Consider the following 23385-nt stretch of genomic DNA (forward strand, 5'->3'; position numbering starts at 1 on the left):
GCGAGGCTTTTTCAGACTCTTTGACAGTAGAGGACGTGTGGGCGCTTCGGGGGGCAGGCAAGGTGAGGGTCACAAACTATCATCCGGCGGGCCACAAATGCCCCCCGGGCCTCATGTTTGAGACCACTGTTCTAGAATGTGTGGCGCTGTGTTGATCATGTGCATCTGCAATTAGTGTTGCCACATGGGGTAGGGTTTCTGCCCAGCGCTGGTGGAAAATAAGAGAGAACATTACCTACTCTCCAAGCTCAATCACAGAAATCAAAATCCTCTGCAGTTATTTAAAATTCCTAGCATTTCATTTCTTACTGTTGTCATCAACCCATTCCCACCTTAACTACCTACATGTCTGAGGTACCAATGTGCTCCACTATTAACATTCTTCACTATGATTATAGCCATGTTGAAGCTAAGGAGATATTTTTCATTGATGCCATTTAAATTTGGAAATAATTTGTGTGTATAAATATAAATCAAATTAGAACAGGTTTCTAGGCACAAACAAGTATGATTCTTCAAGAAGCTGAGTTTTGTGGATTTTCCATGTATACTCTACTTACTGTGATTTAAAATCATATATTTTCAGGCAAGGCAGAAAATTTTCAAATGTTTAAGCCAGTATTAAGCAAAAGAACAACCAAACAGCAGATGGTAGATTCGAACAAACAGCATGACAGAAAGCTTGGAAACATATGTACTCTTTCTGCATGTTTAATTTCTAATGTGTATGTTTGTTTTTAAAAAGGGACAGGAAATAGTTTGACAGCAACCCTGAAACCAAGTAGTTGCACTGAAATTTACCAAATTATCTTTTGTAAGTGATTTCACAATTGCACAACTTTTAGATTTATGTTTGCATCACATGTTGGCATCAAAAGTTCAAACAAAATTATTAGAGAGCAGAATACAGTACACCAGATATTATACATGAAGGGGCTCTGTCCTGTTTGAAGTTCTTTTGCTGGGGAAGGGAGAAGTGTTGTGTGGAAGAACGCCTTCACAGCATTTTTGCTCCCTGACTCCAGAGCTAAGCCCACCCAAATTCTTGCTTGAGCAGTGAGAACTCAGAACTATGTAAACATGCAGCATGCCTGAGCAAACACTCATTTTCAAGCAAAATCTTCTCCGTGGCAGTGGAAAACAGAGGTTTCAACAGGATACAGTAGATAACTTGGCACAAGAACAAGTAGTGAGTCATGTTTATACTAATAATAGGCATTAAATAATTTTGTTCATTAACCAACAATACTATCAGAAAGCCTTAGCAGTGCAACATCAGAAACAGCAGGACACCACCTTTGAAAGGGACAAACGGACAGCAGCATTTGAAGAGTTTCTCATATGCAGTCCAAAAAGTCCTTCACATAGCCTAAGATCAAATTATATGCACTTTCCATTCTGTCAGTTACAGTGACTGAAAACACACGACAGTTTTGTGAAAATAAAAACTGTTGTAGTGACCACATTAGAAACCTGATTAAAATCTATTATTTAAAGTTTGTCAGTCAAACCCGTTTGTCAGTCAAACCCGTTCCTTTTGTGACTTTACTTGCACTTGGTACCTTCCAAGGTCCAGGAGTTATTGTTTTCTTCACTGGAGATCTAGCCTCGGATTTGACGATTCCATCCTCTTTGGTTTTATTAGCTGGCAGCAAGTCATTGTCTTGTGGATTAGTCTTAGAATGTGGAAGAGACTTGCTATGTGTTGTCTTTGAAGGGCATTTCTCATCCTTCTCAGATATGTTTTGCCTTGTGGTTTCCTTCACAGCTTCTAATTTCATGTTCTCACCTTTTAGCAGCACAGCAGTGTTTTTATCACCAGCGGCTGTTCTACTTTGAAATTCTGTTAATCCTTGTTCTATGTTCAGTTTGTCTCTGCTTCTCTCTCTTTCTGCATATTTTTGGGGATTGACAGATCTACCTCCTTTTTCCCTGGTAGCGTCTTTTATATTATCTTCATTCTCAGAGGCTGCTAAGTGCTTCCTTTCATGACTCCTCAAGTTTTCTGGTTGCTCTAAACAATCTCTCTCTGTGTTTTTAAGCTCAGCCTTCCTAGGACTGTTGCTCGGTACTTTATTATGGCCTTTGGAAGTACTATTGCTGATCTTTTTTGGACTAGCTGATCTGCCTCTGCTGGCTGCATTTCCCACTGCTAACTGTGCAGTACTGTGCACCGTCTTACTACTTGGACTGGAAGGGTGGTCCCATCTGTTCATGTTCCTTTGTGCAGAAGTTGCATTCTTAACCTCCAAGTGGTTTTCTATTAAAGTGCTTTTCTTTTCAGGCACAGTGTTTGTCATTTCTTCCAGTTTCTCAGACATGTGAACTTTCATTAAAGCTTCTTCTGATCCTGACGGATGAGATGCTTCAGATGTAGAAGCAGAATGTGAGAATGAGGGAAGTGGTGTTTGTTCACCATGTGTAGCACTTGAGGATGTTGGAAAACTATCCAGATTGCCTGTATCAGAACAAGGAAATATATGCAGCTAAGCAATAAGGAAGCAACATCAACACCCAAAGCCTTTCAAGGATTAATGTTAAACCATACAAAAACCAACCTTTCAAAATGGCATGGCAAAAATTTAAAATTACAATTTTTAAGTCATGCATTCCTTCTGTTACTAACTGCATCTGTCCTCCATCCACCCATGCACACCATTCCCTCTATTTTGGAAGCATGCTCCCTATGTCTACTCAACAGCTTTTCTGCATGATGAAATCTTGGAAACTACATTACCTTAAGTCACCATTTAGCTATTCCCAACCTCCATTTTCTACATAGCAGCTGAAACAACAGAAGGCCTATTCTTGCCACACTTACTGAGCCTATGTTGTCTCAAAATCTTAACCTTACACATAGTCAATTAAGTCCCAAAGAGGTGCACTAAGCTACAATTTCTACCTGCAGTGAGCAGCTCAGCTAAGAAAATGAGTTACCAAATGTTCAGTTGTTTTATCCACTATCTTCTCTCACACTGTAGTTAAAAGAATGAATGGTGGACATACTCTCATATTTATTATCAAGAGTTTCACCAAAGGGCTCTAAGAAATTTATGTATTTGGTTTGGAGAATGGACAGTTTAAATGCAAAGGAAATAAGTCTCAAACGGTTCTGAGTTACAAAAGTAACTTTAATAACAAATACGGCATTTCTATTTCAGCCTTCCTCAGAGACACATATTATAATAGACTCATATACATCATGTCTCTAAAACAGTTTAATTATGTGCACCCAAGGAAAAATAAAATCAGAATGCAGTGGACATTTTGTATCTTTGACTGAAGTTTACTAATACCACAGCATTCCTATGTCGTTTTACTTTTTTTTTTTGCAGGTTTTGGTTCCTCCCATTTTTCACTTTTCTGAAGAGACTACAAACTTTTGTTTTGACATATGCTATGGTACCATAGTTGGGGGAAACAAAAATAACTGAATGATAATATGATATTTGCTTGAGGGATTTTTAATTCTTGGTTGTTGATGAATCTTAAAACCAATTTTTCTGCATCTTTCGTAGATATACCTACTGTATTTCATACTGAAAGAAAACTAAGAACAAGGAGAACAAAAAACTATCAAAGCAAATAAAAAGAGGTCAATCACAAGACATGCAGATTTACCAAGTCTTTAAGGAAAGACCAAGAAAAGCACTGAAAGCTTTAATGCTGCTCAGGTTTCACGTAGGAGCACAAACTGGAAGGAGCCAAACCTGAAGGAGGAAGAGAAAAAGCCCAAGACTATATACCAAAATCATAGCACACAGCAAAAGATTAATCAGAAATGCACGATTCTCAAGCACAGTGCAAGAGCTGGCATAGTAAGAGTAGAGGAGTAATCCCACTCTTCTTCATGCCTTAGCAGAGGTCTAAGTATAATGGAAGACAATGTGAAAGAGAGTCTTAGCAGACTACTACGACAGTTTCCAAGTGCAACATCCCATCTGAGGCTTTAGGATAGTCTAGTTTATCAGCTGGCTCTTCCTCTTTTCATCAAATATACTTAACAGGAGGGGTTTAGCAGAATGGATACAAAGCATAGGAAAACAAGAGAGATTTGGTGGCTGCTTAATTTGATGCACTTATCTGTGAGAAACCAATGAAACTTTTTTTTCCTATTGTAAATTCAAAGTGGGCATGGGTGAGCTGCTACTAAAGAGCACGTACCTTTTGCATGCTTAGAAGCTCACATTGCCCCTGCTGTTTACCTCAGCAGTCCTATATATCAGATTCTGCTTAGGAAAGTGGGAATGATTAGATTAAACTAATTTTAGCTTTACTATAAAAACATTTTCTCTCCCTTGTTTAATATAGAAGCCTTACCAGATATTCTCTTTTACAATGCTATTTATTAATTTGCTCACATTTAAAACCATAAACAACTTTGGAGCAGGTTACTGAAGGACTTGCCTTGTCCCAAGTGTATCCACTCAGATCTTAAAATCACCATTATGTGGCCTTTCCCTAGATATTTTTTTTTTACCAAATGTGGTGTAACAATGTTCTTTTTCAATGATGGTGCCCAGTTCTGAAATACTCTCCCGAAAGAGACTAACCTGATCCCTGTATCAGGGTATAATTTGATGTGCACAATAGTACATTTAAATTTGTGATTTTAAATATTTGTAATCTGTGATTTTAATTGTATCTTTATGTTATCCACCCTGGGCTCTTACATGGGAGGGCAAGGTATAAATCAAATCCATAACAATAGCAATAATAGTAGCAGCAGTAGCAGCAGTAGAAGTAGTGCTAGTGGTACTAATAATTATAGACAGTAGGTAAATGCCTCTTTATTTTCACAGGTGTACTAGAGTTTGAAGAATGTGAAAAGCTGGTGTTGTCGTGAGCTCTGTTACATTGACTCTATGAACTGTGTTTATGCTGCATTTGTTCTTATTAATTAATTAATTTATATACAGTATAAAACTATTTTATCAAGCTGCCAAGAGAACTTTTATTACAGGGTAATATATAAATGCTATAAGCAGGCACAAAATTCTGCATTAGAAACAGCACCACAGAACCAATGATTAAAACCTGTTGTTGCATGCCATCAAGTCCCTTCTGACTTCTGATGACCCCATGAATGGTTGACCTCCAAAATGCTCTATAATCAATAATCCTGCTTAGCTCTTGCAAACCAATAATCCTGCTTAGCTCTTGCAAATCCAAGGCTGTGCTTCCTTTATGGAGTCAATCTATCTCATATTTGGCCTTCCTCTTTTCCTCCCACCTGGAGGAATGCAGGCTCTCCAGCTGTCCTGCTGCCTATTCCCCCTTGGATACACTCCTTAACATGTTGAGAGGGTTTGAGTGTGTCAGGGAAGCTGAGAACAATGCCATAAAGGGACTGGACTCCACTACAAATCTGGACTCCTAGCAGGAATGATCAATAGTGGAATGGTTAAAGATGAGACACCTAACTAACATGCATCCACCTTCTTCAGGATTAACAGTCGCATCAACAGAAAATAATCGATAGTTCCAGACCAAACTCCTGGAAGGCAGGGGCAGAAGTGGAAAGTGACACTGGTAGAGGATCTTTCACAGACATTGGCAGTGATGCTCAAGCTATTTTTTGTTAGTACTGCACAGAAAGGCATGGTAAATCTCTTTTAAATATTTCTTACCTTCAATATCCTATAAGATTAAACCCTAGCTTATCTCTGATTGGTGTAAATAGAATGGCTGAGTCTAGTTTTGCAAGAGTAAGAAATCTTACAACTTCGTAAAAAAAAATTATGAATGTGTACATAAAGACATACTGGGATGGATGATTTTACAATCCAGGGTGACCAGTATTTCAAAGAATATAGCATCTTAGCTTTTAACATAATGTAGAAAAATTAAATGTATGAATTAGCCTACTGAAGGACTTCTGTAATTATATGGTCATGAGAATACTTCAGGTAGGCATCAAGCAAAGTGAGCAACATAATATGAAAAAAAAAATCAAAGAGACAAATGCAGACACATGCCTAAGAGACTGATGACATAAGCAGAACAGAAAGGTATACGATAAACAGAGGATATCCACTGGATCTAACACTAAGAGGTGAATTTAACATCAGCCAACTTTAATTTCTCCTTCAGTATTAAAAAGGAAAACAGAAGGACTTCCAAGCACAGACATTTTCAAATGGAAGTAAATTGATAGAGTTTAACATTTCCCCTTCCATTTTAAAAAAGAGAATTTGCAACAATATTCTGTAACTAAGGAAGTTTCCGCCAAAGGGTTAGTATCAATATTTTACAAATGTTCACTGCATTTCTCATTCGGTCTCCTCACTACCTATGCTGGCTAGCTCTGATGGGAGTTGCAAAACAACATTTGAAGGCCACACATTGTCTGGCCTTTCTTTGCATGACCAATGGTGACTGCTTCTCTACCTCCCTTTTTGCAAGCCCTGTGGAAGGATTTTCATTTCCTGGATGCAAATAATAGAGGACCTAACGCATCACTTTCTCTTTAGTGCTGACAAGTGGGATGAATGAGGGTACAATTCCTCTGTGAACACCAGCTTAGGCCTGTGGGTAGTACCTCCTTCCCACTAAGTCATTTGAGGATATAAGAAGAAACAGGAGTGTAGATAGAATGGAGGCAGTTGGGTATGTACCCTGGGGAAGAGAATGCTGAAAAGTGAAATGACAGCAATCTTCAGATATCTGAAGGGTTGCCAGATGGAACAAGCATGGCTTCTATAGCTCCAAAGGCTACGACGGGAACCAAAAGATGCAAATTACAAGAAAAGATACTCCAACTAAACATTTAAATGTTTCCTGGCAATAGCAGATGTTTGTCAATGTAGTGGTTGCCTGAGAAGTGGGGGATTTTTAAACCAAGATTGGATAGCAATCTGTCAAGGATAATTTAATGCTGGATTCCTGTATTGGTGGTAGGTTTGACAGAACAACCCTTGGGTGTTTTCTAACTCTAAGTTATGTGATTATATAGCCCATTCCTATATTATTCAGCCTGGCACTGTGAACACACTTAGAGGGGAGCATCTGCCCCATCTCCTTCTATAATCTCATTTTTCATGGTTTCAACATTGAGAATAAAAAGGAATGGCTCCTACAAATGTGCAGACTCTACACAAGTAAGAACCCTAGAGTGGAGCCTACACACAAGCAGAAATATTCTCCTCTACCTGGCCCTGTAACCATGAACAATGGGATAACAGAGGGGTTGGGTACTTTCCTTTAAATGTGTTCACAGCACCAGTTTCAGTACTTTCTAAATCAGGCTTAAAAATCTTGAATAGCAGGGAATGGGGAAAGCCATTTCTAGGAAATGGGTTGAGTCTGGCCAAAGTTATGTGCAGTAGGAGTGATGGCAGTAATTCTTGCTGTTATTTAAATTAGATTTATATGCTTCTTTCCCCTTTTATCTGAATTCTGCGCAGGCACACTGTCGAGTTAGCTGACCTATCTTCCAAGAAAAAGTTGGGGTTAATCCTCATTCTGTTGCTCTCATAAACCTGAAGAGCAGAAATATTCTCAGCATGCAGTAGAGACTAGTACAGTCATCTTCTCCCCACCTTGTAAACAAGCCAGGCAAAGTCCCACTTTCTTACCATGGTCTGGTATTAAGCCAGTTCCTGGTCGCAAAAGCAGGAGAACTTTATTTCCTCCAGACTGTATCAATTCAATGGCTCGTGTATGGGTGATTCCCTGTGTTGGCTCTCCATTGATTTCAACAATCTGATCACCAACCTGAGGAAGAAAAGCATTACCATTAAGCTATAAACAACATTTCAAATGCTGGATTTTTATTTATAACCTTTTTTTTAAAAAAATCAGTCAATTCAAAGCAGCAGTATTACTATTAAAATAAACTTGTAGGCCCTTCACCAGCCTCATCATAAGATCCTGATTACAAAGTGGTGCTCCTGGAGTTATTCTCACAGTTTTTACTGCAGAGGTTGAAGGATAATGAGTATAAACTTTAATGTCTCCGGTGAAAACTGTGGAAGCAGTTCCATAGAAGTCGAATACCTTTTGCCTAACTGCACAAAAGTTCCACCAAATAAAATGCAGTATCGATCACTATAAATACTCAAGCTGGGATAATTGTAGACTCAGAAATTGGTAAGAATATTAAATCACTTACTGATGGGTAGCAGCTGGAGAACAGGGAAAAGAGGAAGAATAAGTGATCAATTCTCATAAGGGAGGGATATAAATTGTGTAAGATACACTGATAGTGTGGTCTTCATGGATATGTATAGGGATAAGTGGTTTTAAATTTGTTCATAAATGATCTAGAATTAGGGCTGAGAAATCAAGAATCCATATTACATGATAATACCAATTATTTTGGCGTACTTAAAACAAACAGATTGAGAAAGGCTTCAAAAGAGTCTCTCTGAACTGGGAAGTGGCAAATGTAATTCAGTAGAAACAAGTATAAAGTGATGCACAGTGCGGCTAATCATCATCAGTAGCAGCATCAGCATCCTAGCTTCACATGTATGCTGGTGAGTCTGAACTAGCAATGATTGGCCGTGAAGAGGATCTTGAAGTGTTGTGACAGTTATGAAAAAGGCATGTTCTATTTTGGGGATCAGTAGGAAACAAATTGTTTTTAAAAAGGAGGGATGGATAGAGGGAAACAACAACACACCTATCACAACCTCCTTATACAAATTTATGGTAAAATAACAGTTGGGATACTGTGTACAGTTTTGGACATAGCCCCTCAAAGAAGATAAAGTGATGTTGGAAAAGGTGCAGAAAAGGGCAATCAAAGTTATCAGAAAGCTGGAGCAATTCTTCAAGGAAAAGCTGCAGGTGGGGTTTTCTAGCTAAGAAACAAAAAGCAAAGGTTCTAAAATAATTTTTAAAAATTAAGATTTGGAAAAGGGGTAGGGAAATGTTTCCTGCCCCACCTCTCAGAATATCTACAGCCCAATGAAGCTCAAACACTGGGAGATTTAGGACACAAAAATGGAATACTTCTTTATACAGTGTGTGAGCCAAGAGGTGAGACAGAGGCACCTCTTGCCAGAGCGCTGCCCATTCCTACAAAGGAGAGAGAGAGAGAGAGAGAGAGAGAAGGGAACTGTGAACTAACAGCTCCTTCGGAGAATATTTATGCAGATTCCCTCAAGAGGGAAGGATCATTCCAGGGTGTAAGGGGAATGGGAGAGCTAAGAGAACAGTTAGAAAAGGCGGAGGAGGAGGAGAGAGAAAAGGGGGGAAGAAATAGGGGGAAGAAGGAGGAAACAGTAGTAGTAGAAGCAGGGGAAGGAGAGGAGGTAAAAGGAGGAAGAAACATTATCACCTGGCTGGGAATGGATGTGGTTGGAAGATCCTTGGACTCACAGTTGGGAGAGATTGAAAGTACCCCGGGAAGAGGCAGACCATAGGAGGAGAGTGGTGATTCCCCCAAAACCATCCTATTGGGGAGAAACCAAGGCAAGGGAGTCGAGAAGGAGGTTAAGAAAGGAGAGCGAGAAAAAGTGGAACAAGAAAGATGTGAAAGGATAAAATGGTGAGCATGGGAGATTAGGAGGAGGCCAGGACTGGGAGAACCTGGGAAATCATGGAACCTGGGGAGAGGGCAAAATGGGATGAATTTTTGGGAGAAGTGTCAGTGCCCTTTACCTGTTTCAATGGGGACAACAATACTGGATACCGGCTGCCAACTGGGCCCCTGGAATTCGAGTTTTGGGAATCTTTGCATTCAAGAAGAATGGAAACCCTTTCCGGCCCAGTTGGAAGGAAGGGAGAAGGACTATGTTCCAGTTGAAATAAACTATTTATTTGATAATTCTAAAATAAATGTTCAACCGTTGCAACCAAGACTGGTGTCTTCATGGGAAAAAGGATATCAGTAGCATCTAGTCATGGCTTCTATACATTATCTCCAGTAAAAAAACTTTATGTTCTTTTGTATATCAGTTGCTGGGAAACATGACTCGCAGGACACTGCTGCCCTTGTGTCTTGCTTGTCAGCTTTTTAGAGGTGGTTTCTTAGCTACAGTGAGAACAGAATGCAGGACATGACAGGCTTTTTGTCTGATCCACTTAGCATGATTCTTATGTTCTTTTGTCCAAACGGGTTTATTGCAGTAATAATATTTGTACAAAATGTTTCACTGTTGTTCACTGTGCACTATCTAAAATGCTCTTTGAGAAAGATCCTGATCAAAAATCTAGATGGGCAAGGTAAATATAGTGCGGAACCACATACAAAGTCTTCCTTTTGCTTACAGAAATCAGGAGACTACATTTAACAGATGGTGCTTAGAGAAAATAGCAGCAGTTGTGTTTTTTGAGGAATAGGGGACATCTCAAAGGAGTATTCAATTACTTTCAGAGCCCATGTAAGATTTAATAGTTACAAGGTTTTGCATTGCAAGTTAATAAAATAAGCATTGCCTCTGGTGGGGACTTTGGAAGCCGCTAATGCGTATTCTTTTCTCAGAGCCCCCCCCCCAAAAAAAAACTGTGACGGTATCATATGGGATATACCTACAGGAGAAAAGCAGAAGAGCATGGTCCAAAGACACGTAACTCCTTTCTGCCATTTAAATAGTCTTCAGTAGAATTAGAAAACAAAAAAGGCAGCCTACAGACATCAATCATACTTTCAGTCACTCATTCACCTGTTTATGCTTGCAAGATGATGCACATTATCATCAGCCAACACTGTCCTTCTGCTGCCTGTCTAGGACAAATCTTGACACAAGAGTATAAAAGGAAGCAATTTTGGCATAAAAATGCATTGTTCATAAATCAATAGCACAATTTCAGTATTCCATGACATACTGCAGCTGAACTCAAGGTTAGCACATTTTAACTCCTAAAATGTCTCAAGTGTCCAGCTTTCAGAAACCATAGCTATTATATACTCACATGAATTCTCCCATCTTTAATGGCAGGCCCATCTTCAGCAAGCCGAAGAATAAACAACCCCATGTTATACTCTTTTCCTCCACGAAGGCTAAATCCAAAGCCCCGAGGACCTCTCTCCAGTTCTACTGGATAACATCCAGGGCTCTGTGCAGAAAACAAGAATTCAGACTAAGATTTCTCCATAAGAGAAAGATTCAAAATCCTAATTTCGAAGAAAGAGGCAAGAAAATCATAACTTCAATTTTATCCCAATACATAATTTAAAAATTGCTACGTTTTATATGAAATTATGGCAATTCCTGTCCAATTCTGGATGAGGATCACTCCTACTTCAATCCATTTGGGGAATTTCAAAAGACAAGAGACGCTCTTTGAAAAAGGACACAAACCTTCCATTTGAACTCTTCATTTTTTTTTAAAAAAAACTGAATCTCAGCTCAGCAAATCTGATTAAAGGTCATATATTATTATAACTGCGGCATTCATGTTTTCGTTAATTCTGTAAATCTGGAGTACTGAATGAGTAGCATTAGACTATTTCTGTTTAACCAGTGAAGTATAAACTGAAATGAAATATCTAGACTGAACTTTGTTGTGTACATGTAACATGGCACCCTCTATGAAATATAATAGCATTTCTTCAGAACTATATATCACTATTATTCCATTTTTTAACAAATTATCTTCCTAAAATACTCATTTCCCACTGTCTGCTGATTCTGTTCAATGGAAGAACAAATTCATACTCAAACTATCCCCACTTGATTCCTACAAAATATGCTATAATTATGGAGCCGAAGGAAATTTTTCCACTGACAAACACCTTACGCTCATCCTTCCTCAAAGAAAATATACTCCATGTGACCTGCTTCCACAAAAGCACATCTTTTCCTTCAAACTTGTCAATGGACTTCTTGCTGTCAGATCAACCATACAGAATCATGACCTGTATTTTTTTTTGTAGCCTATTTTAATTTCTAGACTTCAATCCATGAAGTGTTTGCTACACAGCAAATCAGAAGTAATACTAAGATTGTACAGTAGAGCCAGTCTGGTGTTGAAAAAAGGAAAGAAATATAACAGATTTTATTGGTACTATGGCTTTTATGAAATATGTATATCAAGTGATTAATACAGAGTCCTGTTGTTGTTATATGCCATCAAGTCACCTCCAAACTATGAATGACTGCTCTCCAAAATCTCCTGTCCTCAGCCACCCTGCTCAGCTCTGGCAGACTCAAGTCTGTGGGATCTTTTAGGACAGTGGTCGGGGAACAGGGATCTTAGGCATCCTTCAGTCTCAAGAGACTATGGTAACATGCTCTGTACTGAGGACTTCGAACAGCGGCTAGTGTGGCTGAGAAGGCCAATTCGAGAGTGACAATCCCTTGCACACTGAAGACAAATACAATCTGTCCCCTGTCCAGCTTCCTGATTTTGCTGCTTCCGGGACTGCCTCTTTGCCTCCGCCTGCTGGATAAGGGTCTCTTCAAATTGGGAGAGGCTGTGATGCACCGCCTGCCTCCAGGCTGAACAGTCAGATGTCAAGGTTTCCCATCTGTTGAGGTCTATTCCTAAGGCCTTCAGATCCCGCTTGCAGATATCCTTGTATCACAGCTGGGGTCTCCCTCTGAGGCGATTTCCCTGCACTAATTCTCCATACAAGAGATATTTTGGAATCTGACCATCTGCCATTCTCACGACATGCCCAAGCCAACGTAGACGTCGCTGTTTCAGTAATGTATACATGCTGAAAATTCCAGCTTGATTTCATCGTTGTTGTTCAGTCATGTCCGACTCTTCGTGACCCCATGCTTGATCTAGGACTACTCTATTTGTAACTTTGTCCTGCCAGGTGATACCAAAAATTTGTCATAATCAATGCATACGGAATGTGTTCAGCTTCCTCTCCTGCCGTGCACGAAGGGTCCAGGACTCACTACAGTACAGGAGTGTGCTCAGGACGCAGGCTCTATAGTTATAGCTGGGGTTAAAGTGAAAATCCTGGTTTGCAGGCTCACAGCAAACCAGGATTTTCACTTTAACCCCAAATGGGTTAAAAGTGAAAATCCTGGGGGTAATGAACATAGCGCAACCACCCTCCCTCCCACCCCCACCCCCTGCAGCCAACCCACAAATTGTAAGCTACCTCTCCCTGTTACTTCCTTGGCTGCAGCAGGGCACTTGTAAATCATCTGTTATTTCAGAGATCGTAGCTAAACCTGCTTGATTGGTTACAGCTATTTGGTCTTCCTCCTTTCCTGCTGCCTTCCGAGTATTATTGTCTGTTCCAGGGAATCCTATCTTCTCATGATGTGCCCAAAGTAGGATAGCCCCAGTCTTAATATTTTTGTCTCCAGAGAGCTCTCCTCTAGCACCGTATTTCAAACAAATCAATTTTTTTTCCTATCAACTTTCTCAACTGTCCAGGTTGCACACCCATTCATGGTGACCAGACACAGAGTCCTACCAACACCCATATTTGTTATAGAATAGATCAGTTCCACCCCAACAGGAAGCAAAGGTATTTCTCAGTGAAGATTATATACCTGAGAATGTTTGCTCCCTACAATAGTTGCAACACCTTCTGCTGGTGAATAGTGCTTGCAATTGTTGCATTGTTCTTTTCCTGCATCAGCTTCTGCAGCACCCCTGAAACAGAAGGAAGCACATAGATAACTATTAGGGTTGCAGTTATGTTTTCCTCACATGGAGTGATTTCCAAAGGAATCCACAGGATCTTAGCCAATTCATCTTCACAATTATATACCTTCTGTTCATAAAATTGGACTGGCCATGCCTATACTTACAGTTTACTTATCCATTTATTTTTATTTAAAATATTTTACCCTGTCTTTCTCCTTAAAAATACCCAAGGTGGTTCAGATTACTAAAAGAAAATATTAAAGCTAACAACAGTGAGTATACAAAAACTTGAAAGGATCAAACAAATACAATACTAAAAAACATAAGCAACAATAAAACACATTCAAAGCCACAAGATACAGCAAACCACTTAAAAACCCCAATCAGGTAACCAATCACTCAGCAGTTATATCAGCTTTATCTTTTTGATATTATAGCAATTCCACCTCCAAAGCAAGTAACATAGACTAAATACCCACAATATAACACAGAGTGAGAGAACTGATAAGGGTACACATACAGAATCAAAGGTGGAAGGTGGCAATATGAAGAAAGGACAAGCTAGAATTTGTCCCTACTGTGTATTTCCAAAAATTCAAAGTCTGAAAATTTTTCATGAATTTCCTACAAATTTTTTGTCCATATCTATTTTGCTAGTCAGGAGATTTTGCAGGTGGAACTGGAAATAAAGAGACATAACAACTGAGTATGGTGCTAACTAAGGGTCCCCTTGACTATTTTGCTAACTTACTGGTAGGAATTGGGAAGAAGACCAAATGTGCAGTTACATACTTCCATCCAAATTAAACCCCAACCTAACTCTTTTAGTACAATTACCACTCTACAGGTAGATATCAAACCTTAGCCTATCCCCAGGCCAACACTTTAGGTGGAAAGGTGATCCATCTTTGTTATTTTTTGCCTCAGAACTCTAGGCAAATAGTTTACTTGGCTATACCCTGCAGCCATATTTCAAAGACCTGAGCTGTAAGTCTCTGGTTTGGCAAATCATGCCAACAGTGTATTCAAGAACTTATCAATGTAGTTTCCTAACTTCACTAACCTGCAAGTTCCTGCCAATGTGACCAAGCTAATCTAGTTAGTACAGCAGCTCCATTGATGCAAGAATGATGGGTTGTTTCTTGTAATTGTGGTTCTTTTGAGTTATCCTCTGGGTTCTAAGTAGAGATGGGATATCCTGGGGTAGACAGTGTCATCACACACAGAAGAGAGCACCAATATGCCTAAGGAGTCATCAGCACAGACCCAGATGTCCAAATGGTAACAATAAACAAATGTTTATACTGCGAACATGCGGCTGCTTGTTCAGCAATGGAATCCCACAGAGGGTAGTTGCAGAGACTAAAAATGATATCATGGAATGGCTTTTCATCCCAGGTGCAGGTAGCAGCTAGGTCAAGTGGCAAGCCAATGAGATATATAACCCAGTGTGCAAAATGTTTGGAAAAGACAGGTAAGCCCTTGTGAATCCCTGCATTAACAGAGGAATAGATGAAAGAAGTGTTGGAAAGCTGTAGTCCTGGAAATATAAAACTGCTAAAATATGGCCAGTGCCCAAGATATGCATTGCCCACTGTAAAGAGGAAAGTAAGTGAACTTCAAAGAGGTTCAACTTGGTTGTGATTGAATAAGGAAATCACCTTAAAGAGATAAGAGATATCAAGACATAGCAGCACCATGTTCCTGTAAAGATTCAGAAAAGGGACATCCAAGCTCAATGCATGTAATTCAGAAACTCTCCTTGAAGAAGTTACGGCAAGCCAAAAAGGCTGCTTTTAGTGGCAATAGGCAATAATCACAGAATACATAGGCTCAAACAGTTTCCCCATAAACTGGAACAATACAACTGGTAGCAATCTATTTATTATAGTAGGGTTAACTTCAGAAACCTACTAGTGAGAAGATCCACAGTGATGGCTTATAAGGCAAGACAAGATCACGTGCTGAAATATAGCCACTCAGTGGAAAAGAAACTGAGTTTACACTGGAAGGGGAGAGAAGAAATTGTAGCACATGAGGTACTTGCTAGGAACTCAGCATAAGACTGTTCTACTCAGCAAAGTCAACGAAGGCTTCCATTTCCTTTAATGGGAGGAGTTAGTACAAGGCCTCTAACAGCTTATGCAGATGAATGCAATAATTGGTGAAAAAGGTGGATACCTCTAAATTCTCCAGATCACTGAACCAGGAGAAAGAAGGCCAGGATGTTGGATTTGTTGAACTTGATGGTACAGCTCTTGAATTTTAATGAGGACCCAATGACTGGTTATGATGTTCACTATGTTGACAGATGACAAGGAGGAGAATTTTGATTGGAAAGGACAGGAGGTAAAGCCAGTGCTTAGCTGCTTGGGAAAATATATTTGAAGACAGATGTCCCTGGGACTGCTTGAAGTGGCACTTAGAAGGAGCAGACTGAGAGATGGAGGCACAAGTGCCCAACAGAAAATATGGCAGGACACTGTGGCTTGGCTTGGCAGGCAATGTCCATCTTCTTGGCTATAATCCCTCTTCATCAGATATTCCATGACCTCATGCTTCTTGAAGAGAACCTCTGCATTGAAAGGAAGACCTTCAATATGAAGATGATAGTCCTCTATAATGCTAGTAGTCAATACCTAAAGCATGTTTAGAAGATTGACCATCTCTGAGATGATCCTTGATGTGCAATTAGCAATATAGTGGTCAGAATTGATTTGATGCTCTGCTAGCTTATTATAAGCCTGATCCTAGAAAGTGAGAGTGATGGGTTTGTGATCCTCAGGGAGACAGTGGAAGAAGGCTTCCAACTTCTCTAAGAGAAACTGCTAATAACCTGCTATGGCCAGCCTGATAACTGCTCATACACACCATCAGGGAAACTGAGGAATAAAGGAGTTTTCTCAAAAAGTCCAGTTCCTGTCCCTCCCTATTGACAGAGGAAGAATAAGACTTCTGCCAACCTTTAGACTGGCACAGATCAACAATGATGGAGTTAGGTTAGGGGTACTGGGGAATAGAGAAACACCCTCCTCCTGGACACCACAGAGATTATCTATACACTGAAAGATTAGCTGGATGGAAGCAACTTGGTCCAGGATTGATGAATGAGTGTGGACAAGGCAGACACAAGTAGAAGAGTACTGAACTAGAAGAGAGCTGGTGCACACAACTGGAGACTGGGAGCAGTTCTTCCATGTCAGTGGCTAGAGACTTAAACACCTGGAGATTTTGCTCTGGATAAGGACACAGTTCTTCTGAAGATGAAATGGGAACTATTTGGTTTGGAACTACTGGTTTGGAAAGGAAATTATCAGGAAGGGAGAACCAGGTGTTGAATAGTTTCATGCTGTGCATGCCTTATTTTTTGTCTAATGCCGAAGGTTCTGCATCAGAGCCCTGAGTCAGACACTCTGGAAGGCATTCCACTTAGAGGTATGCCTTTTGTGGTTAGGCAACAGAAGATTTCACCCTGGTGCAGTTAGGACAGACCAAGACAATACTCTAGGAGCAGGCATGAAAGAAAATTTCATTGAGAAAAGACAATCAGCCAGATGGAGAGGCAGCTGGTACTGAAGTTGCAGGTGCAAAGTGTATGTAATGTGATGCAGAGAGGCCCAGGAGCACGTAAGGACTGGAAAATGAAGGAAGCCATGGAATTTGCTGTAGGAGGCTTGGACACAGAAAACAAGATCTGGAAGGAGGCAAAAATTCCTACTTAGTCCTAAAAAAAAAAAAAAAAACAGCGGAAAAGCAATGCTAATATAGAAGTGAGTGAGTGAGGGAGGATGGTGAGATGCCAGAAAAAAAGGGGCAGGGCAGAAGCAGTGTTGGGGCCTGGTATATCTAATGATGGCCATACCCTGGCACAGCATGAAGTTATTACACACTGAAGCCCCACACCTGTTTTCAGTCCTGCTGCAGAAGCTCATAGCTTCAGCTGAGGTTTGGAGAAACATAACTACTATAATTACTACAGTAATTCTCTTGGTTAAAGAAAGATACCCTATTAGAATATCAGCTTTCTATGATAAGAATAATTACAGGTTAATAGATTATTGAAACCATTTGTCAAAGATTCTCTTCAATTATTTATCAGTTTGATTTCTTATCATTCTTACTGTCAACACAAAAATAAGTAAACTAGAGAAAAACAGTGTCTACTTGTCTGTACGCAACTACTATAGTGCTTTTTTTTTTTAAAAAAAAGGCTTCCTCCTTTTCATGTCACACTTAACAGGATGCTATGCCTACTGGAGATCAACCCTGGAAGGACATATCCTGAAGCTGAGGCTTCAATACTTTGGTCATCTCATGAGAAAAGAAATCTCCCTGGAAAAGACCCTGATGTTGGGAAAGAGTGAAGGCAAGAAGAGAAGGGGACGACAGAGGATAAGATGGTTGGGCAGTGTCATCAAAGCTACCAACATGAATTTGACCAAACTCTGGGAGGCAGTGGAAGACAAGACGGACTGGCGTGCTCTGGTCCATGGGGTCATGAAGAGTTGGACATGACTTAATGACTAAACAACAACAATGCTTATTGGAACTCTGTAGAAAAGCAGATGTAATTTGCCTATGTGGTTTTGTTTTAGATGTTCTGCAACATACATTTCCAGTCGTGCCTTCACTTTAAGAATGTTATCAGTTGAAATATTCTGCTCATGGAGGGAACCAGTATTAACAATTATTGTTGCCATTTTGCCATACCCACATAATAGTTTGTCTTGGGCTACCTAAGCAGCTGGTTGAAGACAGTATTCAACGTGGCCTTCAGACATTGCAAAGTTCTACAAGAGGGAGCCATTTGACTACAAAGAAGAGATGGGTTTTTTTTGTATTCATATACAAATACAAATATCCCAGTACAGGTGGCATTAATGAGGGTCCAATCCCATGGGGCTGGACGGTCCACTCACCGATCCACTACAGATGCGGATGGCGCAATTCTACCAATGGCTCCACAGTGCGTGATCCACTTAACACTCTTCGATCTTGCATTGAGGCTTGTCCTCCTGCCTCCTGCCAGGAGGGGTGAGAAGATTGCGCACTGCAAAGCCATTGGTAGAATCGTGCCATCCACGTCAGATCGGTGAGTGGACCCCCTGGCCCCATAGGGCTGGACCCTTGTTAATGCCACCTGTGCGAGGGATATTCGTATTCTCTACTACAAAGCTATCTGAATGAGTACAAAGCTTGTTGTGATTACAGTTATTCTAAAATATACAAACAGCAGCAGTTAGGTTTTGTCTGGCATGTTACAAACATAGCCCAATGACCATGGTAACATTCAGAACAATATCTTACCAGATTTACTATGTTTGGGATAAATATGTACACCAATCAATAAAGTATACAATTTGGGGTATTTTAAAAAAAAGCAAAAATGAAGTGTGCTTGGTGATTTGGTATTTTCAATGTTTTCCTTCTTAAAGGATTTTACTTTAAACTTCTTTCTCACATGCTATCTTGTCCTCTCACATGGATTTTTTTCCCATGGGGAAACAGAAGATCTGCAAGACTGAATTCCCTTTTATCATTAGCTATAGTCTACATTTTAAATCAGCTACTAAAACAGGAAAATGCTGGCATAACACAAAATGATAGATACAGTGTACGCAAAATAACAAAAGAACAGCAGCAAGAACAAACATATACAAGAACTCAGAATAGCGTAAACACATCTTGCTGTGGACGTCACTAGAAAATATGCCCTCTGTACTGACAGTAGAAAACTGCTCTGAATGGAAAAATTGTCCAACAGACTAGATCAGCTCTGACCTCAAAAGACAGCGAGAGGACCATCTTGTCTTATCTTATTATTCTGCAGTCTAAAATTAAAAAGTCTTTGTACCTGTCATTGGGCACAGAGCTGCCTGGTACTGGTCCAATAGGTCGGTGCTGTAGGGCTGGACTCTGCTTGGCAGAGTTTGTTCCTGATGGGGGACCACGGTGTTCTAATGAAGACAGAAAAGGTAGATTAGAGGAAATCCAGCACATATACCTTGAATATTTTGAAGAGCCAGGATTTCACTAGTGTGGGTGGTCAACAACTATTTCAGTGATTGCATTCACAGTTGATATGGACAATTTGTCAGCTGGTGATCGTCCTCTCTATATTTGGCTAGACGGATCCTTGGATGGCAGAGGTGGGACAACAACAATATAAGCAGTCATCAAGAACTCAGAAACAGATCGTATACTATTAAGGAAGCAGCAAGAGTCCATCTGTTCTATTCAGAACAGACATAGAAGCAGCATTTTAAAAGAAAGTCTATTTTGATTTTTTTCCTTGTGTTACATTGTAGAACTAATAGCAACATTTGCTATAAAGGTACCAGCTCCTAAGGAAGTAATTACTAAAAACTCCAATAGATGCATTAAAGATGTTGCTTGTTTAGAAGAACTGTGACAAAATTATTAAGAGCATGAAAACTAGTAGTGGTCTGCCATTTACCAAATCATTAGAAAGGCCTTGCTAGTTTGTCTCTATCTTCAACACAACAAACACATTGACTAGAATAGAAAACAACTTTTTCTGAAACAAACTTTTTCCGCTTCTGTCCCTTAGAGAGTAACAAAGCATTTCCTCTCTGTCCCAAACATTAAAGAGTAGGTTATAAACTAATGACAACTTCAGAGCTACATAAATCTTGAAAAGGGGGAAAGGCTTGGTGATGCTATTTGTACTAAATTAAAGGGTTTTCTATGTGAATTAATTCATATTACAAGTCCTTATGATAGTCCTAATGCCTTGAATTTTATGTATTATTGTTCTCCAGTGCAGGTTATTACATTTTCTTTCCCAGCGATGTATGGCCCTGTAGAGTTCAGCAAGGATTGCTTGAGCCTATTACTTAACATGCCTGGAAGAAAATTTTACTACAGAGATGAACGTCAACATTTTCTCTTGATTTACTCTCACAGATATAATTAACAAGTACAGGTAAGGAAAAGAACATCTGTTCTGTATATTTTTTTCTTTTCTCCACTTTCCTTCTTCTCCCTTGATTTTTACTTTGTACGTGACTGGAGTTGACAAGGTTTGGTTTTGTGCAAAATATTAACAGAATGCTTTCTGGAGCATGAAGCATAATTTCTTTTTTGTTCACATTAAGGAGACAAGGAGAGGGGGGAAAGAACATTACTTTTTAGCATTTCTGGATGTTAAAAGCAAAATGAGAAGGGTTTCACAGTGACTTTTTAATTTCAAGTGTAAACTTCTACAGATTGAAACCAAGTAGAAAAAAGGATCTAGTAAAAGTTGGAATATTGTGGCTGATATTGATTCAACTAGTTTTCCTTTTTAAGAATCTGCTTATTAGCCAAAAGAAGCATGTATAAGATGATCCTTACAGAGTCCATCACTACACAGAACATATAATTCACTCTTTTGTTAGATAAATAATTGGAAAAAAACAAGCATTTTGTAATCTGGATACCACCTTGCATCCATACTGGAACAACAGCTAATGAAACATGCATTTATATCATATAGTTGTTTTGCAACATTTCTAAGTTTCTGCAAGTGGATCTTTACTGTCAAATATTAATAGGCAATCTCACTTATTTGAAGTAACAAAGATTGAAGCCTTGTGACAAAACAGACTAGTACACTTTCAATATCATCTACATTTGTTTTTCCTTGGTCTGAACTGGAGAAATGTGAAAATTTTTATCAACAAATTACAGATTATATAAGTATCTGCCTTTTTAACTCCAACCTCAACAAGAAGATATATTAACACTTTGACATTCTGCATCACAAGCAACAACATATTAAATGTCTGTTGCAAATATGGAATGTGAGATGCCTTAAAAAAACACTGAGTTTAGGCAGTTCTAATTTAAAATTGTAGAAAGCCTTGAAGGTGATCCAGAAGCTGCAGCAAGTGCAAAATGCAGCAGCCAGGTTAGTGTAAGGAGTATAAAAATATGAAGAACTTTGCCTCTCCTCGAGAATTTGCACTGGTTGCTGATATGCTTCTTGGTCAAATTCAAGGTGCTTATGTTGACATTCAAAGCCCTAAATGGTTTAAGACCTTGTTATTTGTCTGAGCGCCTCTCTCTCAGAATGACCTCCTGTCCCACCTGCACATCTCAAGCTGAGATGCTCAGGGTGGCCACTGTGAATAAGGCCCAGAAAAAATATTTATTATTTATTTATTACTGTAATTTGTATACTCTATACTCTTCCCATTAGTGTCAAAGTACTACTCCAGGTGGTTTAGAAAAAAAATACACAATCAGAGCAGAAGATATAATAAAAACAGTGTAACAATCTGGTGAGATAAAAAGAGAAGGCACCAGACAATGATGGAACTAAACATGAAATAAGAATAAAAGTAAAAACACTGATTATTGGACAGTGGTGAACAATCAAGTCAACTCAGAGAGGGTCAGGGTGTAACGTCCCCTTAAATGTTTTCACTTGCCTCTTAAACATCAACAGGGAGAGGGCCAGACGAAGCTCCTCTGGGAACATGTTCCACAAGATTGGAACCACCACGAAGAAGGCCCTGCCTCTTATAGCTGATTTATGAGCCTCCCTCGGGGTGGCTACCTGGAGGAGCTTTGACTGTGAAGATCTGGTGAGTCAGGCAATAGACACTGAGGAGAAATGCTCTAACAAGTAACATGTGCTCAAACCATGAAGGTCTTTATACGGTCATGGTCAAAACCCTGAACCTGATTCGGGCCACAATGGGTAACCAGAGGTGGCAAACCAGCCCTGGGGTGATGCGATTAAATCTGCTCACACCAACCACCAGTCCAGCCACTGCATTCTGGATCCACTGTAGTCTCTGAGTCAGCTTCAAGGGAAGCCCCATGAAGAGAGCACTGCAGTAATTGATCTGGGAAATGACCAACGGCTGCAACAGGGAGGGAGCTGTTGTCCCGTTAGTGGCAGAGTTGGGTGATCATCTGGACACAGCTGCAATCTGGGAGTCCCAAGAAAGAGTCAGGTCCAGAAGATTGCCCTAATTTTGAACTTGGTCCCTAAATGGAACTAGGAACCAGGCCTTCTTTGTGGTGGCTGTGAAACACTTTCCCGGTTGAAGTGCGACTGGCTCCTTCCCTCCTTAGTGTCAGAAAACTAGTGAAGGCAGGCTTGTTTATGTAGGCCTTTCATGCCTTAACACAGATTAAAAACATTTTTTTAAACTATTGTGTCTTTCTTATGCTGCCAGTATTGGTTATCTGGTATTTATATTTAGAATGCGTTTGGGTGTCATTTTTTGGGTGTGTGACTTAAACTGATGCTTGTTATTGAATTTTATTTATGTTGGTGGAGCAATATTGTAAGCTGCCTATAGTAGTGGCCTGGACATTAGATGAGGGTGAGGAAGGGAGGAAAAGGGGAGGGGAGTGGAATGGGAAAGCGAAGGAGGGAGGGAGGGAAGGAAGGAAGGGGGAAAGAAAGAAAGAAGGAGAGAAAGAAAGAGAGAGAGAAAGAGAGAGAAAGAAAGAAAAGAAAAGAAAAGAAAGAAGCTTTAAATGTATAAGCAACAGCCTGGAAGAACTCATCAGTATACTGAAGTGGAGAACAGCTTCCTTTCAAATGACTGGATTTTAAATATTTATGCGAAGTTGTTTGTGTAGGGAACAGTAATACTGTATGAAAGACGATGGTACATCAGGAAATGCACATTTTGGTTTAAAAAAACAAGTCATTTTATTAGTTAGATTGTTTTGGTGAACATAATTTCCTATCATTCTTGAAAGCTAATGAAAAGGGGTTAGAGAACAAGATGACAGAGTAGCAGGGTTCAATTGTCTCTTAACTCCCCACCAAGGGGGTGACCACATTAGCAAATATTGGGTTTGAGATGGGCTGATTTGCATTTCTCCTCCATTAATAAAATGACAATGGGA

The 23385-nt window shown here is 39.7% G+C and overlaps 1 protein-coding gene across 6 annotated transcripts in view; it reads right to left on the bottom strand.

Annotated features, from left to right (window-relative positions):
• Positions 1-695: 695 nt before the first annotated feature.
• The window catches only part of MAGI3 (membrane associated guanylate kinase, WW and PDZ domain containing 3), a 184500-nt gene continuing 161810 nt past the window's right edge, over positions 696-23385 (bottom strand). For 2 of the 6 annotated variants that reach the window (XR_013545117.1, XR_013545116.1), the window contains exons 17-23: positions 19364-19466; positions 13413-13515; positions 10864-11007; positions 10614-10686; positions 7578-7716; positions 3622-3710; positions 985-2458 (exon numbers count right to left, since the gene is read on the bottom strand). Coding sequence is in view for 4 of the 6 variants with exons in the window: in XM_072997166.2 (XP_072853267.2) it covers positions 1506-2458; positions 7578-7716; positions 10864-11007; positions 13413-13515; positions 19364-19466 (1442 nt within the window). In the remaining 2 variants the exon portion in view is untranslated. Of the gene's footprint in view, positions 2459-3621; positions 3711-7577; positions 7717-10613; positions 10687-10863; positions 11008-13412; positions 13516-19363; positions 19467-23385 lie in introns of all 6 variants that reach the window. The other 4 variants (XM_072997170.2, XM_072997168.2, XM_072997166.2 and 1 more) reach the window with 2 other exon arrangements.

The sequence above is a fragment of the Pogona vitticeps genome, chromosome 4 (assembly GCF_051106095.1).
Source record: "Pogona vitticeps strain Pit_001003342236 chromosome 4, PviZW2.1, whole genome shotgun sequence".
Classification (NCBI taxonomy): Eukaryota; Metazoa; Chordata; class Lepidosauria; order Squamata; family Agamidae; genus Pogona; species Pogona vitticeps.